Source organism: Condylura cristata, unplaced genomic scaffold, assembly GCF_000260355.1.
Source record: "Condylura cristata isolate star-nosed mole 26May11 unplaced genomic scaffold, ConCri1.0 scaffold00006, whole genome shotgun sequence".
NCBI classification, from domain to species: Eukaryota; Metazoa; Chordata; class Mammalia; order Eulipotyphla; family Talpidae; genus Condylura; species Condylura cristata.
Window position 1 is genome coordinate 43,223,422 of NW_004567107.1, and position 19,543 is coordinate 43,242,964.

Below are 19,543 nucleotides of genomic sequence, written 5' to 3' on the forward strand. Positions count from 1 at the left end.
TAGGAGCAAATTCATGTGCTCTAAATTACTGAAATAGATCTGTTGGAATAAACCATGGAATAAAGATGTCTACCAGGCTTCCTAGGGGATTAAAAATGCTTCAGAGGAAGCTCGAATTAAAGCTTGAGTCAAACTATGGGATGCAGAATTTTAAGTCTATGGAAATAACGATGGATGTGGAAATAACAGCTAACATATAAACTCAAACAAAATGCTATAGATATCAGCAGGAATTGGGAAATTGAAGGAAAAATGAAACAAAATGTTAAACTAATGAAGAATATTGGTTATTGAAACTGCAGGCTTCTCTTTGCCTTATAACTATACTTTAATAACTCTTCCCATAATCTGAGGAGGTTTAGGAATGACAGGAGACTAGAGGGTGAACAGCAGGGGGAGGAAGCAGCTTCTCTGCTAATTCTGTTGCTCTCTAGCCTAACATTCCCTAGCAATGGAGTATCAAGTTAACTCACATGGATGGATGATAAGTAGGTTATATATGGGTGGGTGGGTGGATAGATGGACGGATGGACAGACAGATAAAACTTGCGCATGAGGCAAGTATGTAATTTAATTCTTACTCCCTCTCCCCCAAGTAAGAGATAAATACTAGTATTATCACATTTTATAGTATGGGAAAAGGAAATAATGTAAGTTGTCCAAAAACACATAACAAAAATCAGATTTCAGAGCCTATTGGCTTGACCATAGAACTTTACTTTTAATCTATCCACTCAAACTCATTTTGCTACAAATGTTCACACTTATAAAAAGATCAGAAAGATCTCACTTAGCTGTTTAAAGATAAAACTATATTAAGTCTTCTACTTTTTTAATATAATGAGAAAATAAACTTCACAAGGAGTCTTTAGCTTGGACAAGTTCAGACAGGTTTCATTATGTGATCCAGAATGCTCATTTGTGTTGTAAAGCTAATTAGCGAATGTTGTTTAGATTATCATAGGGTGCCCAACCATCCTGATTTTCCCAGGACATGAGACTCAGTCTTTAAATGAGGACAGTCCTGGACAAAACAGCAGAGTTTGTCACTCTTTATCATATAAAGGTAATTGGGCATAAGTTTCTCTAGCCTTTCTCTTATTGCAAATTTATTATAGCATCTAGTAAATTGCTATATTTTTCATTAGGTCTTTGTTACTTTTCTCCCAAATCTCCTCCTTCATGAAATTAATACAATTTTATCACTTTACAGATACACACATTGAGAAGACGTAATCCAGCTCTGACACTTTGGATCTTAATGTAGGGATTCTCAGCCTGTGGTTGGAGTTTATCAGGGCTAAGCATGATCAGAGCAATATGGTGGGCAGCAAACTGAAGATGTTATAGAACTTAAAAGGCCCAAACTCTGAAGATGGAACCTGGAAAAGAAGTAAACAAGGGAAAAAGGAGTAGAAGAGGTTGCCTAAAGGAAACCTTGGGACTTCAAAATGAATGGGAGACTCCTCAGAGCACATGAAAAGGAGATAGGACACTTCTGACTAATGAACCTCCATGCAAATCCACTGCTCATCCTAGGAAAACAGGTTGAGATTCCCTGATTTAATGGCCAATTCCCGAAGAAGTGCCCTTTGTCTTCACTCTGTTTTGGTTTGTGTTCTGTGTGATTGAGAGTTCTCAGTGTTACAACGGTATTTAAGTGTGAGTGGTATAAGCTATTTCTATTTATTTTGTGTCTGGGGAGTCTTGTGTGTTTGTGAATGCTTTCTTTTGAAGTAAAAGTTAAAATTTTGCTACTAGCTTAAACTTAAGGATGGGTGTGTTTGGTAAAGGATATGGTATTTATAAGGTGTTTGGTGTCCTCTGTAACTAGTACATAGGAAGCAGAAACAAGCCTTTGGTTTATATAGGATATTACCTTATTTAACTCATTGATACTTTAGTTGACTTGAATGATTTTAATCAGATCTCAAGTGCTTCAATAATTTTGTTCGCAGACTATGCTTCAACTACTGGTAGCATATATGTATAATCTCATTTAAGCCCTGTAACGATTTTGTTGTGGTAAGCACTATTTTTATACCCCTTTTGCAGCTGAAGGAATAGGCAGATAACGTAGCCTGCCCAAAGTCAGTAAATAGCAGACCTCAGATTTTCATGAATGTCTCCCACTGTACTTTTAGAATACAGTTAATGGCTATTCTTTACTTTAAGAAATTCATTAATTCAGCAAACAATTAGGAAGTATCTTTGCATGTCAATTACTGTGCCAGGCAGTTAATCTACAGATGTGAGCAGGATAAAACACTTTACCTTAAGAAGTTTGTGGTATAATGGAAGATAGGTAAGAAATTTTATTATTACAATTTTATGCAGTGTCACAGCATAAGGTGGTAGAGGAGAATGATGTTGTAAGGTGGAAAGTCTAAAAATGCTGCCAAAAGGAGAGGATACTCTGGTTGGACAGCCAGTGTGTTTCTGGGCAGTCAGAAATATTAAACATGTTACTAATTAAACCATTTTACTGTAAAGTCAGTAATTATAAAACTAGAAAATGACTACTCTCGAATCCTTTTTGCAATATTTTATCCCAGATTTATTTGCCTTTGCATGTGAGTTTTTGTTTATGAAGTCTTTGGCACGTGTAGCACTTCTTTCTGTTATTTAAATGCTATTCATTTTGAATTCATATTTTCCATGATTCACCATCCAGTTTCCCTTTTCAGATTAATGACATGCTTTTTTTTTTTTTGCATTCTCCTAAAGGATTTTTTTAAATATATATGTACTTTTCCATTTTTATTTAATATATTATTTTTATGTAATGGCAAAGACAAATTCCCAGAAGTTAGGCATATGTCTTATTTGTTTCTAGATCATCTTTCCCATAACCTCTTAGGATCTTTTATAAGACTTAGTACCTGCTATGTATGTACTCCATTTACATTTAGACAATTAGGATTTATTAAGTTCTTGCTCTCTTGCTGTATTTAGATTTGGTTAATTTTGTGTTTCTCAAAATGAGACCCAGGAGCTCTATGGGGTATAGTACGTCTATCTGGTCCTGAAGAATGATCTTATTATTAACTCTATATGACAGAATCATGCCTGAACTTATTTTTGTTCTGTTTTCTAGTAAGTATAAACTTGACTTTGATGCTGTTTTTAGAAATCTCATTAGCATGCCTTGACCCTAGACTTTTCATCTGTGGCAAAAAGAAAGGCCCAAGGTTGAACCTTTGTGTCTCACTAGCTCTCATCACTACACAAGTATCTTAAGATGTTGCTTCTCAAAGATTTTGAGTTTCAGAGGCCCTCTTAGGAGGTTCCAGCGTTGTTCTTCCCTCTTGATCATTTATCTGGATGGAAGACAAGGAAATAAGGCTGAAGAACAGAATCCTCTACAGAAGCCATCTGTTATATATTTTTTATGTGTTTTTTTGTACAGTGTCCTTTGTTTGTGTGGCAGTATCCCTGTTTATGTGAGGGAAGTGAAGTGTACAAGGAAAATTCTAGCTGCGCAAAATATACAGTCTATATATTTAATTCCTAAATCTTAATGTTTTGTGGCATTAGATTTGTAAAGCACTTTACCCTTCATCTTCTGTTTCATTGTAAATGATATAGACAGAAATGATATCTAACGCTACATTTGATTATCACTGCTTTCACCTGCATTAATTTAATAAAATATTCTTATTTATTTTGTTCCTCAGTATAGCAGCATGCCCATTTTTTTTTGTTGTTGTTGTTTTCTACATGTCTTGTGAAACCTCTCCCATGTTAACCTGTCAGTGGAGACAATTACTTGAAAAATTTAAAACTAGCTTCCTGTTTCTTTTGTTTATAACTTCTGTGTTTAGACAATATGCTTTTGAATCCTGAATGATGAAAAATACTAAAAGAATTTTTTTAAGAAAAATATTGGATGGTTACACTCATAGCAGGAGCATAAAGGACCAGGAAGAAAAATAACAACAATAATAATGAACAACTATATACCAGAGATATTTTATGGGGGTAGAGTGGGGAGTGGGATAAAAAATGGGAGGTGGGAAGGCATGGGAATATGGTGATGGCACATGGGTGAATTGGTGATGGGAGGTCAACAGGGATTACAACTGAGATGGAAAAAAGCACAAAATGATGTAAAAATAAACTATTATAATATAAAAAATAATTAAAAAATAATCATTCCCTCTCACCTGATAATTTCTTTTAGTATTATGCCAAGAAGAGTCAAAATTGTATTGTCCAATTTAAAGATCTTAGGAAGAGAGGGTAAGGGAGAAAGAATGGTCTCAAAAGAACAAAAGGGACTTTCCTTTACAAGAATAGTCTTCTCAGATCAGTAAATATGGATGTGCAAGCTCTGCAACTGAAGCTGGATGTTTTTCAATTTTCAAATTCTGAAAAGGAAGTGAGAAACCTAGAAGGAAGTCAAGTTGAGGAATAAGGACTGTTACAGGGTGGATCATAAGAATATTTGTGATTTTTAAAACAAATGTGTTAGCATATTACTCAAGGATATGTAGGACTTTTTTTTTTTGAAGATTTATTTATTTATTCGTACAGAACTGGGGTACAGGACAGAGATGCAGAGGGTGAGAGGATTCACCAGAGACAGAGTGGGGAGCAGAACAGGCAGATCGACTAAGTACATTGCTGAGGGGAGCAGCGGGCGGATCAGGAGAGGTCTGACAGCCATGTGGTCACCTCAGGGGCAGGTGGGGATGGAACTCATGCAGAATGGGCTTAAGCTTCTTAGTGCTGTGCTTTAACCCGCTGCGCCACCAGGGAGGGCCCCGATATGTAGGACTTTTAATGGACCACCTAACCTAATTACTCATCATCGTGATCATCATCATTTTGATCATGTCTCAAAATGAGACATTCTCAAAATATGATAAGTGCAAAGAATATGTGTTAGATTCTAAATGTTTTTTTAAAGATTTATTTATTTATTCATATGGAACTGGGGTACAGGCCATAGATGTGGAGGGTGAGAGGATTCACCAGAGACAGAGAGGGGAGCAGATCGACAAAGTACACTGCTGAGGGGAGCAGCGGGCGGGTCAGGAGAGGTCTGCCACGCCATGTGGATCTCCTCCGGGGCATGGCAGGAATCGAACTCATGCGAAAGTGGCTTTAGCCTCTCAGTGCTGTGCTCTAACCCACTTGCGCCACCAGTGAGGGCCCAGATTCTAAATGTTTTAAGAAAGACTATCAGTATTTTTGTAAAAATGTTGACGTTATAATATTTATGCCAGCTGTTGGACACTCAAAGCAATAAAAGTGGGTTTGGGGAATCAGGACATCCTACCTTTTGACTAGTCTTCCTGGCTGCTTTTGATGGTAATGGTTCTGGTTGGAATTTTGTGACATTGGAGGGATCCACAATATAGGAAATTTAGCTGCTCCTTAAGTTCCCATTAAACTTTCCTCCTTTTTAGCAGTATGTCTATCTGCCATTGTGGACCAAATATTTTTTTATCTAAATATTTTAGGAAACATATTACTATTTTAAAACCTAGAATTCAAAATGAACTTTGCATTACTGATATCTCTGGCTGAATTTGTTTTTATAATTTTTCTCTACCTCTGATGCCTAAAGATTCCAGAAAATTAATATAATAAATGTTAACCTACACTTATTTTGATTTAAGTATCTTCAGAATTAATTGTATTTTAAAAGAACGTAAAATTTGATAAAACTGAAGTAATTGTTAGTGGTGAGGTTTTTATCTATGTTGTTAATCATAATAATCACCATTTATCAAGCATGTTTTCTGTGCCAGACACTGGGATTTACACAGATTATCTCATTTACTATCACAGAACAGTGAGGAGCTGCACTGAACTAGGGTTTAGCTGGTACAACCTCTGAAAGGGGTAATTTGGCAATATCTATCAAAATTATAAATTACCTGGGAACTGCACTTACAGAAATTTACCTTTCAATTATATACTTACGTAAAGTGACTTATGTATAAGTATATTCATTGCAGCTTTACTTGTAATAGCAAAACACTGGAAACAACTCAAATGTTCATCAGTAGGGAACTAGTTAAAAAATTTGTTATACCCAAACAATAGAATACTATATTAGACAGCCACATAAACAAATAAGGAAGTTCTTTCTGGTAATGAAACAGATTCCCAATATTTATACATTGTTAAATAAAAAAGGAAGATATATGAGCATAGTGTGCTGCACTGTTCATTATAATAATCATATACACAACATGCATACAGCAAACACTTTGCACACTAATATATGTATATTAGGTACCATTAATTTGTATATTATGCACACTATGTATCCTTCCAGATAGAAATTTTGCATTTTCGAAAGGAAAAAGTTATTGATACATATTTGCCTACCTATGCAGAAAATACATGTTGTAAGGTTGCATAATAAACTGTTGAAATTGGTTGCATTTGGGATTGCATATTGGGTTCCTAGTGGGAAAATTTTACTAAATGGAAAATATTTAATAAATAGCATTAATATTTGGAGTATTCACTATATGCTCAACAATGTTATATTAATTTCCTCTTCCTAAAAAATCTATGAGGAAAGTATTGTTTTAATCACCTCTCAACAAATGAAGAAATGGCCAAAAGCATACAGCTAATAAGTTATGGCCCCAGGGTTCAAATATAATTTGAATTGAGAATCTATATTCTTTTTATCTTAATATTCTTTTATTGAGTTAATATTGGTTTACATCACTTCCATAGTAGAATTGTATAATCACCCCTTCAGGCACTGTTGTCATAGTGTTGCACCTACCACCAAAGTGCCCATAGTTCACTACCATAAACCCTTGTAGTCCCTTCTTGTTTCTCACTCCTTTTCTTCCTTCCCTTCCCAATCTGGCTGCCCCCATTCCAGTCAGTTTTTAGGGTTACATTTTCAGTTTGGCTTTATCTGGTCCTTTCTTTTTTTCTATATTCCACATGTAAGTGATATCATCAGTATATATTCTTAAACTCTACTTCCCTGATTAAATGATTTAAACCATATTAAGTTTCAAAGTTTCTACCATTGGAGCAGAATCATATATTGATAATTGCCTGGGTTGGTCAATTCTAGAAGTAGTCTTTTTGTCCATATATATTTCCCTGCATAGGAATTCCATCTATCCATGGTTCAACTTCAATACTGACCTAATACCCTTTCATGGAGTTCTTATTCCAATTCTTTCTTTGTCAGCTCATTGTTACTGTTCTCTCTTGGCCTTTATAGTAGGAGGTTCATATTGATTTAAACATAAGGAAGAGCATTATTTCATGCAGCAAGAAATATATAGGTAGAATGGCTCTGTCTCTGTTTCTCTGCCATTCTCTTCATCCCACCCCCTTGTGGTTGATCCTGTAGTCAAGCTTATAGTAAGATCACACACCCAGAAGACTACACTCATGTCCTATTGACCAGAGCCAGATCACATGCCTGCCCATCCCTCCACAGGCAGTTGTGGATTTGCCTAGGAGCCAGGGATGAGGACATCTTTCCTGGGGCTATCTGAGGAAAGAACAAGAGCTTTGCTTCCATGGAAGATCGGGTTTTGAGTGCTAAGTAGCCAACAGTATTTGCTCTGGACCCCAACCTTCACTTTGAATAACTATAGCTACCTCTATCATATTCCCCCAATGGTTTTGTTTTTTGCCCCCAATATTTCTTCAGCATTGATAATGAAGTCATTATACTCCAAGTTCAAACACTTTTCTGTCACCACTTTCTTGGTCAAAGTAGTTGTTTATTCACCTCTGAAGGGTGAAAGCTGAATATGTTCACTTCCCCATTCAAGATCCCACACTCAGACACCAGCCTATCACTTTAGACTCTTTCCCCAGTTCCTTATTATAGATAGCAGTGGGCAAATATTTTTCTGTAAAGAACCAGATAATATTTCAGGCCATGTGGATCATGGGATCCCTGTTGTAAGTATTCAACTCTGCCACTATAAGGTAAAAGTAATCATATATATTCATAAACAAGTGAGCATGAAACTATTTATGAAAACAGACTGTAGACATATTTAGCCCGTGGGCAACACTTTCACAATCTTTGCCTCAAAAGAGCCCCTTACTCCATTGGACCCTAAACTGGTATAAAACCATCCTAATTAGAACCACAAAGATAACAAGGTAACTCAAATGTAGAAAATATGGCAGAGTTTGGGATTCATATCCAACACATCAAAAATGTATGAGGGCAGAAAAACTCTTTGAAAATTTATTACTTTAATTAGATCATTAATAGATACAAATACAAAGATCATCTAGAACTGTGTTTTCTAAACTTTTCCAATCTGTGGTACATGGATTTTCTAGATTAACTAAGATAAATAATTGGGTTTTATTTCCCCATCATACAAATGGTATCTTGGTAAATCAAAGTTGTGCTTTCCACTCTGACCTGCAGATATACCCCATTCATATAATTTGTAATTTTTAATGAGGCTTTTTCTTTTTTATTGTAAAAAAACACATAAAAGTTACCATTTTAACCATTTTTATATAGTTTAAACAATTTATGTGGTTAAGTGCTATCAAGTGCTTCACAGTGTAGTATTGTACAAGCATCACCACTATCCATTCCATAACTCTTTTCATCTTATAAAGTCTAGTTTCTATAACAATTAAACAATAACTCCCCACTCCTTCTCCTTGCTTTTAGCAACCATCATTCTACTTTCTGTCTCTATGATATTGACTACTTACTTGAAATACTCCATAAATGGAATCATACAGTATTTCTCTTTTGTGACTGCCTACTTTATTTAGACAATATTCTCTAGACTCATCCATGTTGTAGCATGGGCCAGAATGCCCTTCCTTTGTAAGACAATGGAAAAATATTCCATTGTATACGTATACCACATTTGGCATTCATAAACATATAGGATTTGTAAGTATTTTCTTCCATTCTCTAGGTTGCTTTTTATTATGTTGACATTGTCTTTTGATGCATAATTTCTAAAAATTTCCATGAAGTCTAATCTGTCCACATTTTCATTTGTTTGCCTGATACCTAAGAAATCATTGCCAAATCCAACATCATGCAGAACCCAGAGGACCCAGTTAAAGAGTACCGATTTCATTCTAAATGCAGTAGGAAGTTATTGAATGTTTAAAGTAAGGGAGTAAGTATACATCTTGTGTTATGAGATAGCCCATAGTATAGAGGGAACATTTAAAGAGAATGGAGGAAAGGAGAATAGGTAGGTAAGAAGTATCATATGCTAATAGTAGCTCAACCACAGCAAGTCTATACATTCTGACAAGGAATGTCCAAAGAGAAGACTGGTTTGAGTATTATTCTTATTTACTTTGCTTTCCTTAACCCACTTTTCATTGGTGCTCTTTTGTTGTAGGTTAGAGACTCTGGAAAAAAAAAACCTCAATCTTTTCTGTATATCTGGCTAGTCCTAGAATATTAGGATATAGGGCCTTCTTTGTTCTAAAAATGATTTCACTATATTATCTAGGATGAAGAAATATTTTTTTCTGGTATTTCTAGTAGACTAATTATAAAGAAGTTGGAGCTTTTAGAGAAAGTGGATCCAGAAAAAAAAATTGCTGCTAAAATAATTTATAAATGTATAAAAGATGATGCTCAAAAAGAAGTTTCTATGATATTTTTCCTGGATTATGAAAAGGCTATTTCTGTGGGCAGTCCTAGAGGCATGGAGTTTGCTGGTTAAGAATAGAGAGTTAATATTGGGGAGCCAAGGAGTGAACATGGAAAGTGTGAAGTAAGACAGGAGACTACTTCCTCAAAATCAGGATAGTTATGAGGTTGCTGTGGTTTGAACTTTAAGAAGTTACTGGAAATGAATAACAACATACAGATGTGCGCGCGTGCACATACACACATAAGACATAAAAAAGACTTTGTCTTTTGCAAGTGAGCTATTATTAAGTCAAGCACAATGATTAGTCTTTAAATCTTCTGCTGAGAGCTCAAGTTATGGAAATAAGCTAGAGGAAACAATCCTCTTTCCTGTATGCTTGAGTAGTAGATCAGACAGATGCAATGTATATACACAACAGAAAGCTACTTGGCTATAAAAAAAAAATGAACTCACCATTTGCAACAACATAAATGAAACTGGAGGGAAAATGGTTAATGGACATAGATCAAAAGGAGAAAGACAAATACCAGATGCTTTCACTTGTAAATGGAATACAGAGAAACAAACAAAGGTTTAGACAAATACAAATCAATAACAAACCCTTGACATCTGACTGCAAACTGAGACTGCAAAACTGAGAAGGGGAGGAAAGCAGGAAAGCTAATAGTGGGGAAAGGAAGGAACCCAATGGATCATGGTGGAGAATTACTGGGGATTTGGAGGCAGAAATGGTATGAAAATACACATTTGAAGGGGTTTGAACCTATAACCTCTAAGTTAAATACACCATGTAAACTAGTTTTACCATTATAAACATAATTGGAAAAAAATAATAAGAGAAAAACAATCTGCTGGGGACAAGGGGTATTGACTGCCTAATGAAGGTATGGACAGAAAGTGTACATGCTGGCTGTGGTATCCATGACCTCTTCAGGTCAGCATTCCCATCCATCCTAGTTGCCTTCCTTCTAATATACTGCATGATGGCTTACTGACCATCCACTCTTTTTTTCCCCAAGCATCTCTGTCTTCATTCTTAATATCATATCAGGTCTCACTCAGGTCTTCTGACTGGGCATCTGGCAGTTTTAGGTACTTTATTTGACCCAACTATTTTCCTGTTTTCTTGGACATAAAATTCATGGAGTAAAGTGTTTATCAGAGCTGATTACTTAATAACATTTAAAAAATACTGACAATTGGTTGAGACAAATTGTGTATGTGTGAAATATATATGCATGTATATATAGAGTACACTTGTGAGTGCATACTTGTAAGCGAGACTAGTAGTGTGAGTGTGTGTGTGTGTGTATAAAAAACAGTTGCAGCCTTTGAAAAAGGGTTAGGAGAGAGATGGAAAAGTAAAGGAACAAGAGTTGACGAAGAATGAATGCAAAGATACCCATATGCCTCCTATTTTTAATGCAAGGCTTGTCACTGCCAGACAATATTACATCTCTCCCAGCTAGAAGTACCATAGTTTTTCCCATAAAGATGTTCTTCTCTTTCCTACCCCCAGGCAAGAAAGGGCTCCATCCAACCCTCTTTTATTAATCAGTTTTTGATCACTCTTACGAGGATTCACTTGGGTCACAGAGTGAACAATTCCCATTAGCTTTTCTAAGTTACCCTGATTTACATGACTTTATAAATTTTACAAGTTTTTTTTTTCCCATTTCAGAAGTGTTTGGTTGAAGAAAGAATTACAGATAACCTTGAAGAAAGAACTACAGATAACCATGATAATAATAAAGAATTGAACCAAACAATAGTAAGTAAAGGAGCTTCAGAACAAGATTATGGAGTTAAATCTTTCTCCCTTTTACTGGAAATGTGACCTTTGTCTACCCTTTCTGTTCCTCAGTTTCCCATGTATAAAATAAGACCTAGAGTACCTAGTACCTACCTCAAGATTGTTGTGAGAGGTAAATGGATTGATATATTGAAATCACTTTCCTGGCAAGATTTAGATCTCTGTGAATATTAGCTCCTTTTCAGTTAGGAAGAGTGAACTGCACATTCTCCCAATCCCTCCTGGTCACTCCTCTCCAAAACCATGCCTGTGTGATGGAACATTCCATTCAAGAATGGTGAAGTGTGGAGAGTGGTTGACTTCTGGTTCAGGGTGAAGGTGTGGGAATTTTCTCTGCTTCCTTCACTTTTGAAATGAGCCCGTTCAAACTAGCCCAGCCTTGCTGAGATCCAGCCTGCATCTGTGTCCTTCCCATCCTCTATTCATCTTTCATTTTCTCTGAGTTTTATGGCCACCTCTTATGCTTGTCGATCATATCACAGCTTTATGTTTGTGATCATATCACAGCTAAAGAAAATGCTCAGGATTACTACCCAGGTAATGAGCAAAGCTTGGGACTTGGAAAAATCTTCCCCAAGTCTGACTAGAGTGAAGAAATACCCTGGTACAAAAAGCGTTGAAAGGTTCCTCAAAAGTAAAGTGACATTTTTCAGCCTATTGAACTTCCCTTATCTGACTTCCTAGAAAAGTCAGATATTCAAAGAATTGCAGGACACTGGTAACCTGCAAAGGGGTCAGTAATTTCTGCCATGGAGTCCCTTTTCAGACATGAAAAATTACCTGCGAGCCCAGGAAAGTGTTCAGAAACCCTGGGCAAATATCTACCCTCTCAACAACAGCCAAACAACTAGTTTACATAACTTGAGTTGCTGCAAAGCCATATTCACAGCTGTCTAGACAGTCTATTTTCCCACAATACTTTTCTTCCTCAGCTACTGAACCTTAACATGTGAAAGAAATTTGAAGAAGCACACAGATGTGAATCACGTGTTGACATAGCCACAGTTTGTCTTTGGGTTCTCACTTTCCTTTTCTCCCTTTTACTAACTTCTCTTCCTAAATATTTCTGTGACCAGTTGAATCTAGGGATTCCCTAGTGCTGAGCTCCAAATTAGGGTAGACTAGTTCATTTATAGCTACCTGATTAATTTTGAAGAACACAGATTTCTAGACACCCTGGGATGGGGATTTTAAATTAATATAGTGCTCAGGTATTTCTAAATTTCTGATGTTCCCCAGGGGATCTTTGCAGTAGATAGGTTTGGGAACAACTTCTCTCACCCTAAAACACTGTTATTTACCTCCCCTGAAACTAAAGCGTCAATGTGAACCTTCCAGTTTCTTTAGCTAAATTTGAATTCAGATGCTCCTCCACTTGGTGCAAGGACTGTCTCTGCTTTACCAGGTGTTAAGGCTGAAGAATGTCATTCAGATGATGAATTCTCTCCTCTGGTTTAGTCCTGGGAGCATGTTGTTGTCCTCATCAGAACAGGGCAGGTAGTCCCTAGGAAAAATGATAGGCTCTGGGGATCCTTCAGTCCTGAGTTTCTGCAAACATGCCAGGTTCATCTCACAGCAGACCTAGAAGTCTGGATCCAACAGCCTTGCCTCTCTCTGGCCTCCCAGAAATAAGCCAAGACCTAGAAAAAAAATTGGGGATACATGTAGATTGTTTAGCTACTTAGGCTTACCTTGTGGCTCTCTCCCCACAACTACTCTAAAATTAGGTCTTCCCCAAGTCAAAATGCAGTTATAGGTGAATCTCAAACAACTCTGCTCCTTTGTGTTATTAAACTGTCTGAAGTAACAGGGACACACCTGAGCAAAAACCATAATTCTACACAGGTATCTAGCCAGAACTGAGGCTGGGACCACAACCAAGATGGCAGCAGAGACCGAGAGAATCTAGTCAAGTTTGTCTTCTCATTTGCTTCTTTCTTCAGTTTCTGTGTTAAAAGTCTCTCCAGGTACATGATTGATAATAACTTATGCCCTCCCTACTACATACACCAGCTTCTACTCTTCTATTCTGTGACTACTTTCACTTAGCAATTAACTTGCTATTCCTTAGACTCAGTTCAAATGCCTAGGAATTGGAGTCTAACAGGCTTAATGTCATATGCCCACTAGCTTGGAAAAGTAAGGTAACATGGTACAGATATGGCTGACAGGAACCAATTTCATATCTGGGTAAATTTCTAGAGAAGAGGTGAATCACTGTGCCCTGAGAAGATACAAAACTTTCTTTTACTTTGGATTGGGGGTGAAGGGACAGGGCCTGACCAGGACTTTAAGCAGGGAGGCTGCTCAAATGGCAAAGACCTTTATGAATATCTGAACTATAGAATTTCAATTCAGGTCCATTATCCATGTCCTCAACTCTTAACAGAGTTTCTACCTTCCCAGCCCCCCCAATAACTTACTAGCTCTGTTAGCCAGATTTAGAGTACCTGTCCTTTTTTTTTTTTTTTTTTAAGATTTATTTATTTGTACATACAGAGCTGGGGTACAGACCAGAGGCTCAGGGGTGGTGAGAGGCTTCACCAGAGACAGAGTGGGGAGCAGAACAGGCAGATAGACGAAGTACACTGCTGAGGGGAGCAGCGGGCGGGTCAGGAGAGGTCTGCCACGCCACGTGGTCACATCCGGGGCAGGTGGGAATAGAACTCAGTGGAAGTGGCTCTAGCTTCTCAGTGCAGTGCTTCAACCCGCTGCGCCACCAGGGAGGGCCCATACCTGTCCTTTTTCTGAGAGAGATTTCCTACCTCCTAACTCTGTTCACAGAGTCACCTTGGAAGCCTGTTTCACTGTTTATGATCTACTTTTTCTCACAGCTCAGTGGGCCAAAGAACAGTCACTGCATTGGTTAATTCATGACATAGAATGTGACTGGCTTCAGGAGGCAGGGTCAGCCAGCCCAATTCTCAAGACAGAGGTGACTAGTCTGAGATAAAGGGTCAGAATATCACTAGAATATATAATGGGACTGTACCATGTTGAGGCAGCTGCTGCTTTCTTTTGCTCAGAAAACAAAAGCACCAAGGAAGACAAAAGAGGTTCAGAGTGGAAGAAAGAATGAGAAAATGAGCAGTGAGAGGGGAAGAGATGAGGTGCAGAGAGAAGCAGAGATACACAGCAACCACGAGAATCAAGCCGGGAACACAGTTGGTACCACTGCTGTCTTGTTCTGACAATTCTGCCCTCTCCCAGTCTATGTCTCTGATTTGAATGAGGGAACCCAGTTCATGGAAATGTTCTAGGATATTAATAACAGACGCCAACATTAATTCTGGCAAATCTCTTAGCCTGTCTGGTAATGGCATTCATCATAGCTGTCTAGTTTCATAATTTTCAAGTCATTAAAAAGACAGTCCAGTCGTTTGTCTTCTGTCTTTTTGAGGAAGAGCTCGTATGCCCTACAGTTCACCCTTGCCCCTTGACCATTCAATAGTTTGTGATATATGCATAGAGTTATATATACATCACTACAATTTTATTTTTTTACTACAATTTTAAAACATGTTCATCACCACACATGAAGCCCCATACTGTTTCCAAGTTATCCCATCTTCCCCCCTCATACTCTCAGTCCTTGGCAACTACTTATTCTCTGTCTTTATGGATTATCTTTTATGAACATTTCATTAAAATGCAATATTTGTCTTTTATGAACAGTTCATTAAAATGGAATATAATGTTATTATAATAATGTGGTCTTTTGAATTTGGCTTATTTTTTCATTTATGTTTTCAAGGTTCCTTCACTGTATCTAACAGCGCTTCATTCCTTTTGAACACTGAATAGTGTTTCCATTACATGGAGATACCAAGTTTACTTGTCCATTCATTTGCTGGACAGGTGAGTGCTTTCCACTTTGTGGTTACTGTTGCAAGGTGAATTAGTTTAAAATCAGGCTTTTTATGCCTTCCAGCCATTAGCGTCTATGACCAGCAGCTGGGGTTTTGCATGTGCTCTGGTAACTACCGAGGGACACCTGTGCCAAAGGGCAGAGGGACATAGGGCGGCATCACTCTGAGGTTCCTGGATCTCCAGCTCTTCCCCCTTCTATATCATAGTAACCCTGGGGCTTTCAGTTGTCCCTGAGGCCTCAAGGACCTGGGAGAAGATTGACCCCATTTTCTTCATTTTAAATATGACTCTGCAGCTCTCAAAGCTCCCAGACATGGGGTGTTCCAGTGACCCTTCCCCCTTCTGAGATTTCAGGCAGTAAGCAGGTATTAATCTTTATGTAAGGGCACATTCAAACCTCAAGAATGTGTGTCCAGCATCCTTTTGTTCTCTCCAAGAGACTAAAAAGAATAGTGTGGAATGCCTCCAGGCCTCATGCCCTCCTCTGTCTCTCAAAACACTCAGATTTTTCACTGTCTCCTCCACTTTCATTTCCTGCCCCTCCTCTGCACCTAGGAGACTCACCTGAGAAATTAAGCCTGACTACAATTCACTTTGTAACTCCAGTAACTTTTTTCAAAAAGGAGACATCTCATTTATTTCTGAGGAAAGATACTTAATCAGTATCTTACATCAACCAGTTAAACTTATTATAAATCTTCCTTTTATCTGAATTCCTTTTATATGAGCCAAACCTCGACCTTCTTTAAGAACAAACAATCATCTCAAGTGTTCTGACCAGAACATCCATCCACATTTCCCTTCCTTCACGCTAAGGTCAGACCTCACTTAGCAGGCAGGCTTCAGACAGGATTATGAAGCAAGTATGTGACTTCCAATGTGATCAGATCCTGGGCTGACCATGATATAGGAAAGCCAATTTGTAGGGTGTTCTGCTTGTGTCCTTCTCTTCTTTAGCCCCTGGTTACCAATGACTTTCTTCTCACTCTTGAATCCTCCATCACCATTTTAATTGAAATCAACAACTAGGATGGGACCATCTCCCAGGCCTCAACTAAGGGATGTAAACCAAATATCGGAAACAACTAGCCTGGTGCTCTTAGAACCTGCATCCATAAGAAAGTTGGCTAAAAACTGCTTCCTCTGGCAAATCAATAGCTTCAAGTTTTATGATATTGCTAAAACTCCCAGTTCCTATGAGGTAAGGATATAAATGAACAGGGTAAATTTTAACAACCCTTTTTGTTTTCTTCAATATATAAATAACATCAGATAGAGTCAGTAATGAGACCCCTACCCAATTTTTTTTCTCTTTGCATAAATCCATAAATAGCTATATATTAGTTGTCTGAGAAACTCAAAAATTTTCAGGCAGATTTCCCAGGGCTATTTGGAGGCTGTTCCCTGGGCTTGAGGCCTTTTTCTTGTCTCTTTAATAAACTTGTTTAGGTTTGCTTGCCTCAATTTATTTTTATTTGACTGAGCTAACCATAATATCCTTTTATCACATTCCAGATAAAGTCATACCAGAACCTGATTTCCTGACTTTGAGAAGATTGCTAAGGTTGGTTCTAGATAGACTTCTAGCTCCTTGCAATTATCACCCCTTTTGAGCTCTTGCTTTTTGTTCATCTCCCCCAAATTCTTATTCCTTATTCCTTCTTTTCTCCTCACTTTATATATATATATATATATTCACACACATATATATCTCCTGTAAGACATAACAGTAGGAAATACTGGACTTGTATTTGGGGGTCTGAAATAGTTAAAATTGACTTAGTTAAAATTGATTTATTACTGTAAGGTCAAGGCGGCTGGGCAAGGCTGTGGCAGGGAAACTTGAATCTGGAACTGTTACATTCTGTATACAGGGAGCCTCCTAACCTGGAATCTCCTGAAGTCTGGAAAGTGCCTGCGTTGTGGGAATTAACTCTGCTTGGCTGGTATACTGTTAACTGTCACTGATGTATCAGTTTCTGAAAAACAACTTCCATACCCTATAAAAGCTTACCCGTGTTCCCAACAGGGACGACTTCCCTGACTCCTTTGCGGGTCGGTGAACCTCCCAGGGGAATGCAATAAATTACTGCCTGTTAGAAATTTTATCTAACTCTCCATCACTTAACTGCTCCAAACCTTTCATCTTAGTGTGAAAACCCAGGACCAAATCTTTCAAATACTTGCAATGTGTCAAGCACTATTTCAGGTGCTTCACATAAACATTAATATTATGGCACATTACATTGTGTTGCATTGCATTGCACAGATTGCTTTGCATTGTATTTAGATGAAAATATTTTGGGAATAAAGGGTAGAAATTTGTAACATTTCTTCCCCCACTTTGTCCTGTACTTGCATACTGATCATAATTAAGCTATGTAGTCCCTTTTCTTCTCAACTTTTCCTTCTATAAAACAGAAGGAGCCTTGGAGACTGGCTATATACACTGGCCAGTTAATTTCTGTATTTACTATAGTAAAATATTTATAACTTAATTCTAATTTCCCATTACCAAATATCATCATAATATTGAGGATTTTGCTACACACACACAAACACACAGCCTTTCTGAGAGCCTCTATCATAAAGGGAGCAAAGCTGAATTAAATTAAATTGACAAGTTCTTAACATCTTTTTTTGTTGCTGTCATATAGCAATTTACACTGCATTACTGATTTTAAGAATGATTTCTATGTCTTTATAAAAGTGATTTATGTTTATGGCAAGGTACTTAGAAAACAAAATATAAGCAAAAAAGAATAAACTAAAAAATAACCTGCAAATTCTTTGCCCCAAAACACCCATAATTAACACTGTGATATCTTTAAGAGGAAGAATCAAACAAATAAAGGTGGTGGGGTGGGGAGTAAAATCTACATTTTCCAAAAAGATCAGTTAGGCAGTAGAGACTTGGAGGCCAGGAAAGCATGAAGAGAAGGGAGGAAAGCTTTAGAGAAGTTGGCTGAGAAAAGTCTGTCTGAGCTTTGGAGCCTCAGCTCTGCTGCCCCCACCCCTGTGAGCTAAGTGGGGGTAGGAATGGCATGGTCATCTAGGTCTGCATTCATGTTGGCCTTTTCTTGCCACCTGATTTTAGTTTCACTACTGAAAAGCCTCACCATGTAGTGAGTGGTATATAGGGGCCTGAATTAAAATTCAACCACACAATTCAGGGAAGGTTTCAGACATTTCCTCGTGTATAAATGTAATTGTAAATGTAATTGACAGTGTCTAGAACATAAATTGCTCCAAAAATGAAATGAAGTATGAGTGACTTGAATGGTGTTTCCCCAATATTCATGACCACTTGGAGCCTCAGCATATGATTTCATATGAAAGTAAGGTGTGCTCAGATGAAATTAAGATAAAAACACACTGGATTAGTGTGAGTACTAATCCAGTCTCTGGAATCCTTATAAGAAGAGGAAAGAAAACTCTCAGATACATTGTGGGATGAAGCTTGGGTGAAGATGGAGGCAGAAATTGGAGTAACACAGCTAGATGCCAAGAAACACCAAGGATTGTAGGCAACTATGGAAAATTATTGATAGAAAGAGGTGAGCAAGCATGATGGGGCCTTGCCTTGTGACACCTTGATTTCAGACTTCTGGCCTCTCGTACCAAGAAAAACCCGAGAGGACAGTTTTTGTTGTTTTAAGGCCCCCAGTTTGTGGTAATTCGTTGCAGAACTCTCAGGAAACTATATAATAAAGTTCCCTATGTTGTTTGTATGTAGGTGTAGCCATGAAGAACATGTTGCTGTTCTTCTTTCCCTTCCCTTCCCCTACTTCTTATTGCACCAACTTCTCCAGAGGCACAGCTCTAGGGTGATCTGCTTTCTGAGAAATAATGCTGAAAGAGAAACCAAAACTTCCCAGAAGGCTGGGCATTAGTTCCTCAGAACCAGTTGTGGTTTAATAAGTCTTGTTACGAGAAGCCTGCCTTGAATAGAGGTGTCAACATCTTTTCTTCTCTTGCTTAATGTCCTTGCTTCTCTTGCTCCTCACACCCACCCTTACTTGTTCCTCTGCTACTAGAAATAACCCCTGTTGGAGCTACTGCTTGTTACAACAGTCAGGTCAGCAACTTAGGTTTTATATATATTTTTTAAAGATTTATTTATGCATACAGAACTGGGGTACAGGCCAGAGGTGCAGGGATGGTGAGAGGATTCACTAGAGACAGAGTGGGGAGCAGAACAGGCCAGCTGATGAAGTACACTGCTGAGGGGAGCAGCGGGCGGGTGAGGAGAGGT

The 19,543-nt window shown here is 37.8% G+C and overlaps 1 protein-coding gene across 1 annotated transcript in view; it reads left to right on the plus strand.

Moving 5' to 3' along the window:
• The window catches only part of CD274 (CD274 molecule), a 42,719-nt gene that overhangs the window by 16,284 nt on the left and 6,892 nt on the right, over nt 1–19,543 (plus strand). Inside the window, exons 6-7 of the mRNA XM_012721251.1 lie at nt 965–1,041; nt 11,287–11,376. Coding sequence (XP_012576705.1) covers nt 965–1,041; nt 11,287–11,376 — 167 coding nt within the window. The remainder of the gene's footprint in view (nt 1–964; nt 1,042–11,286; nt 11,377–19,543) is intronic.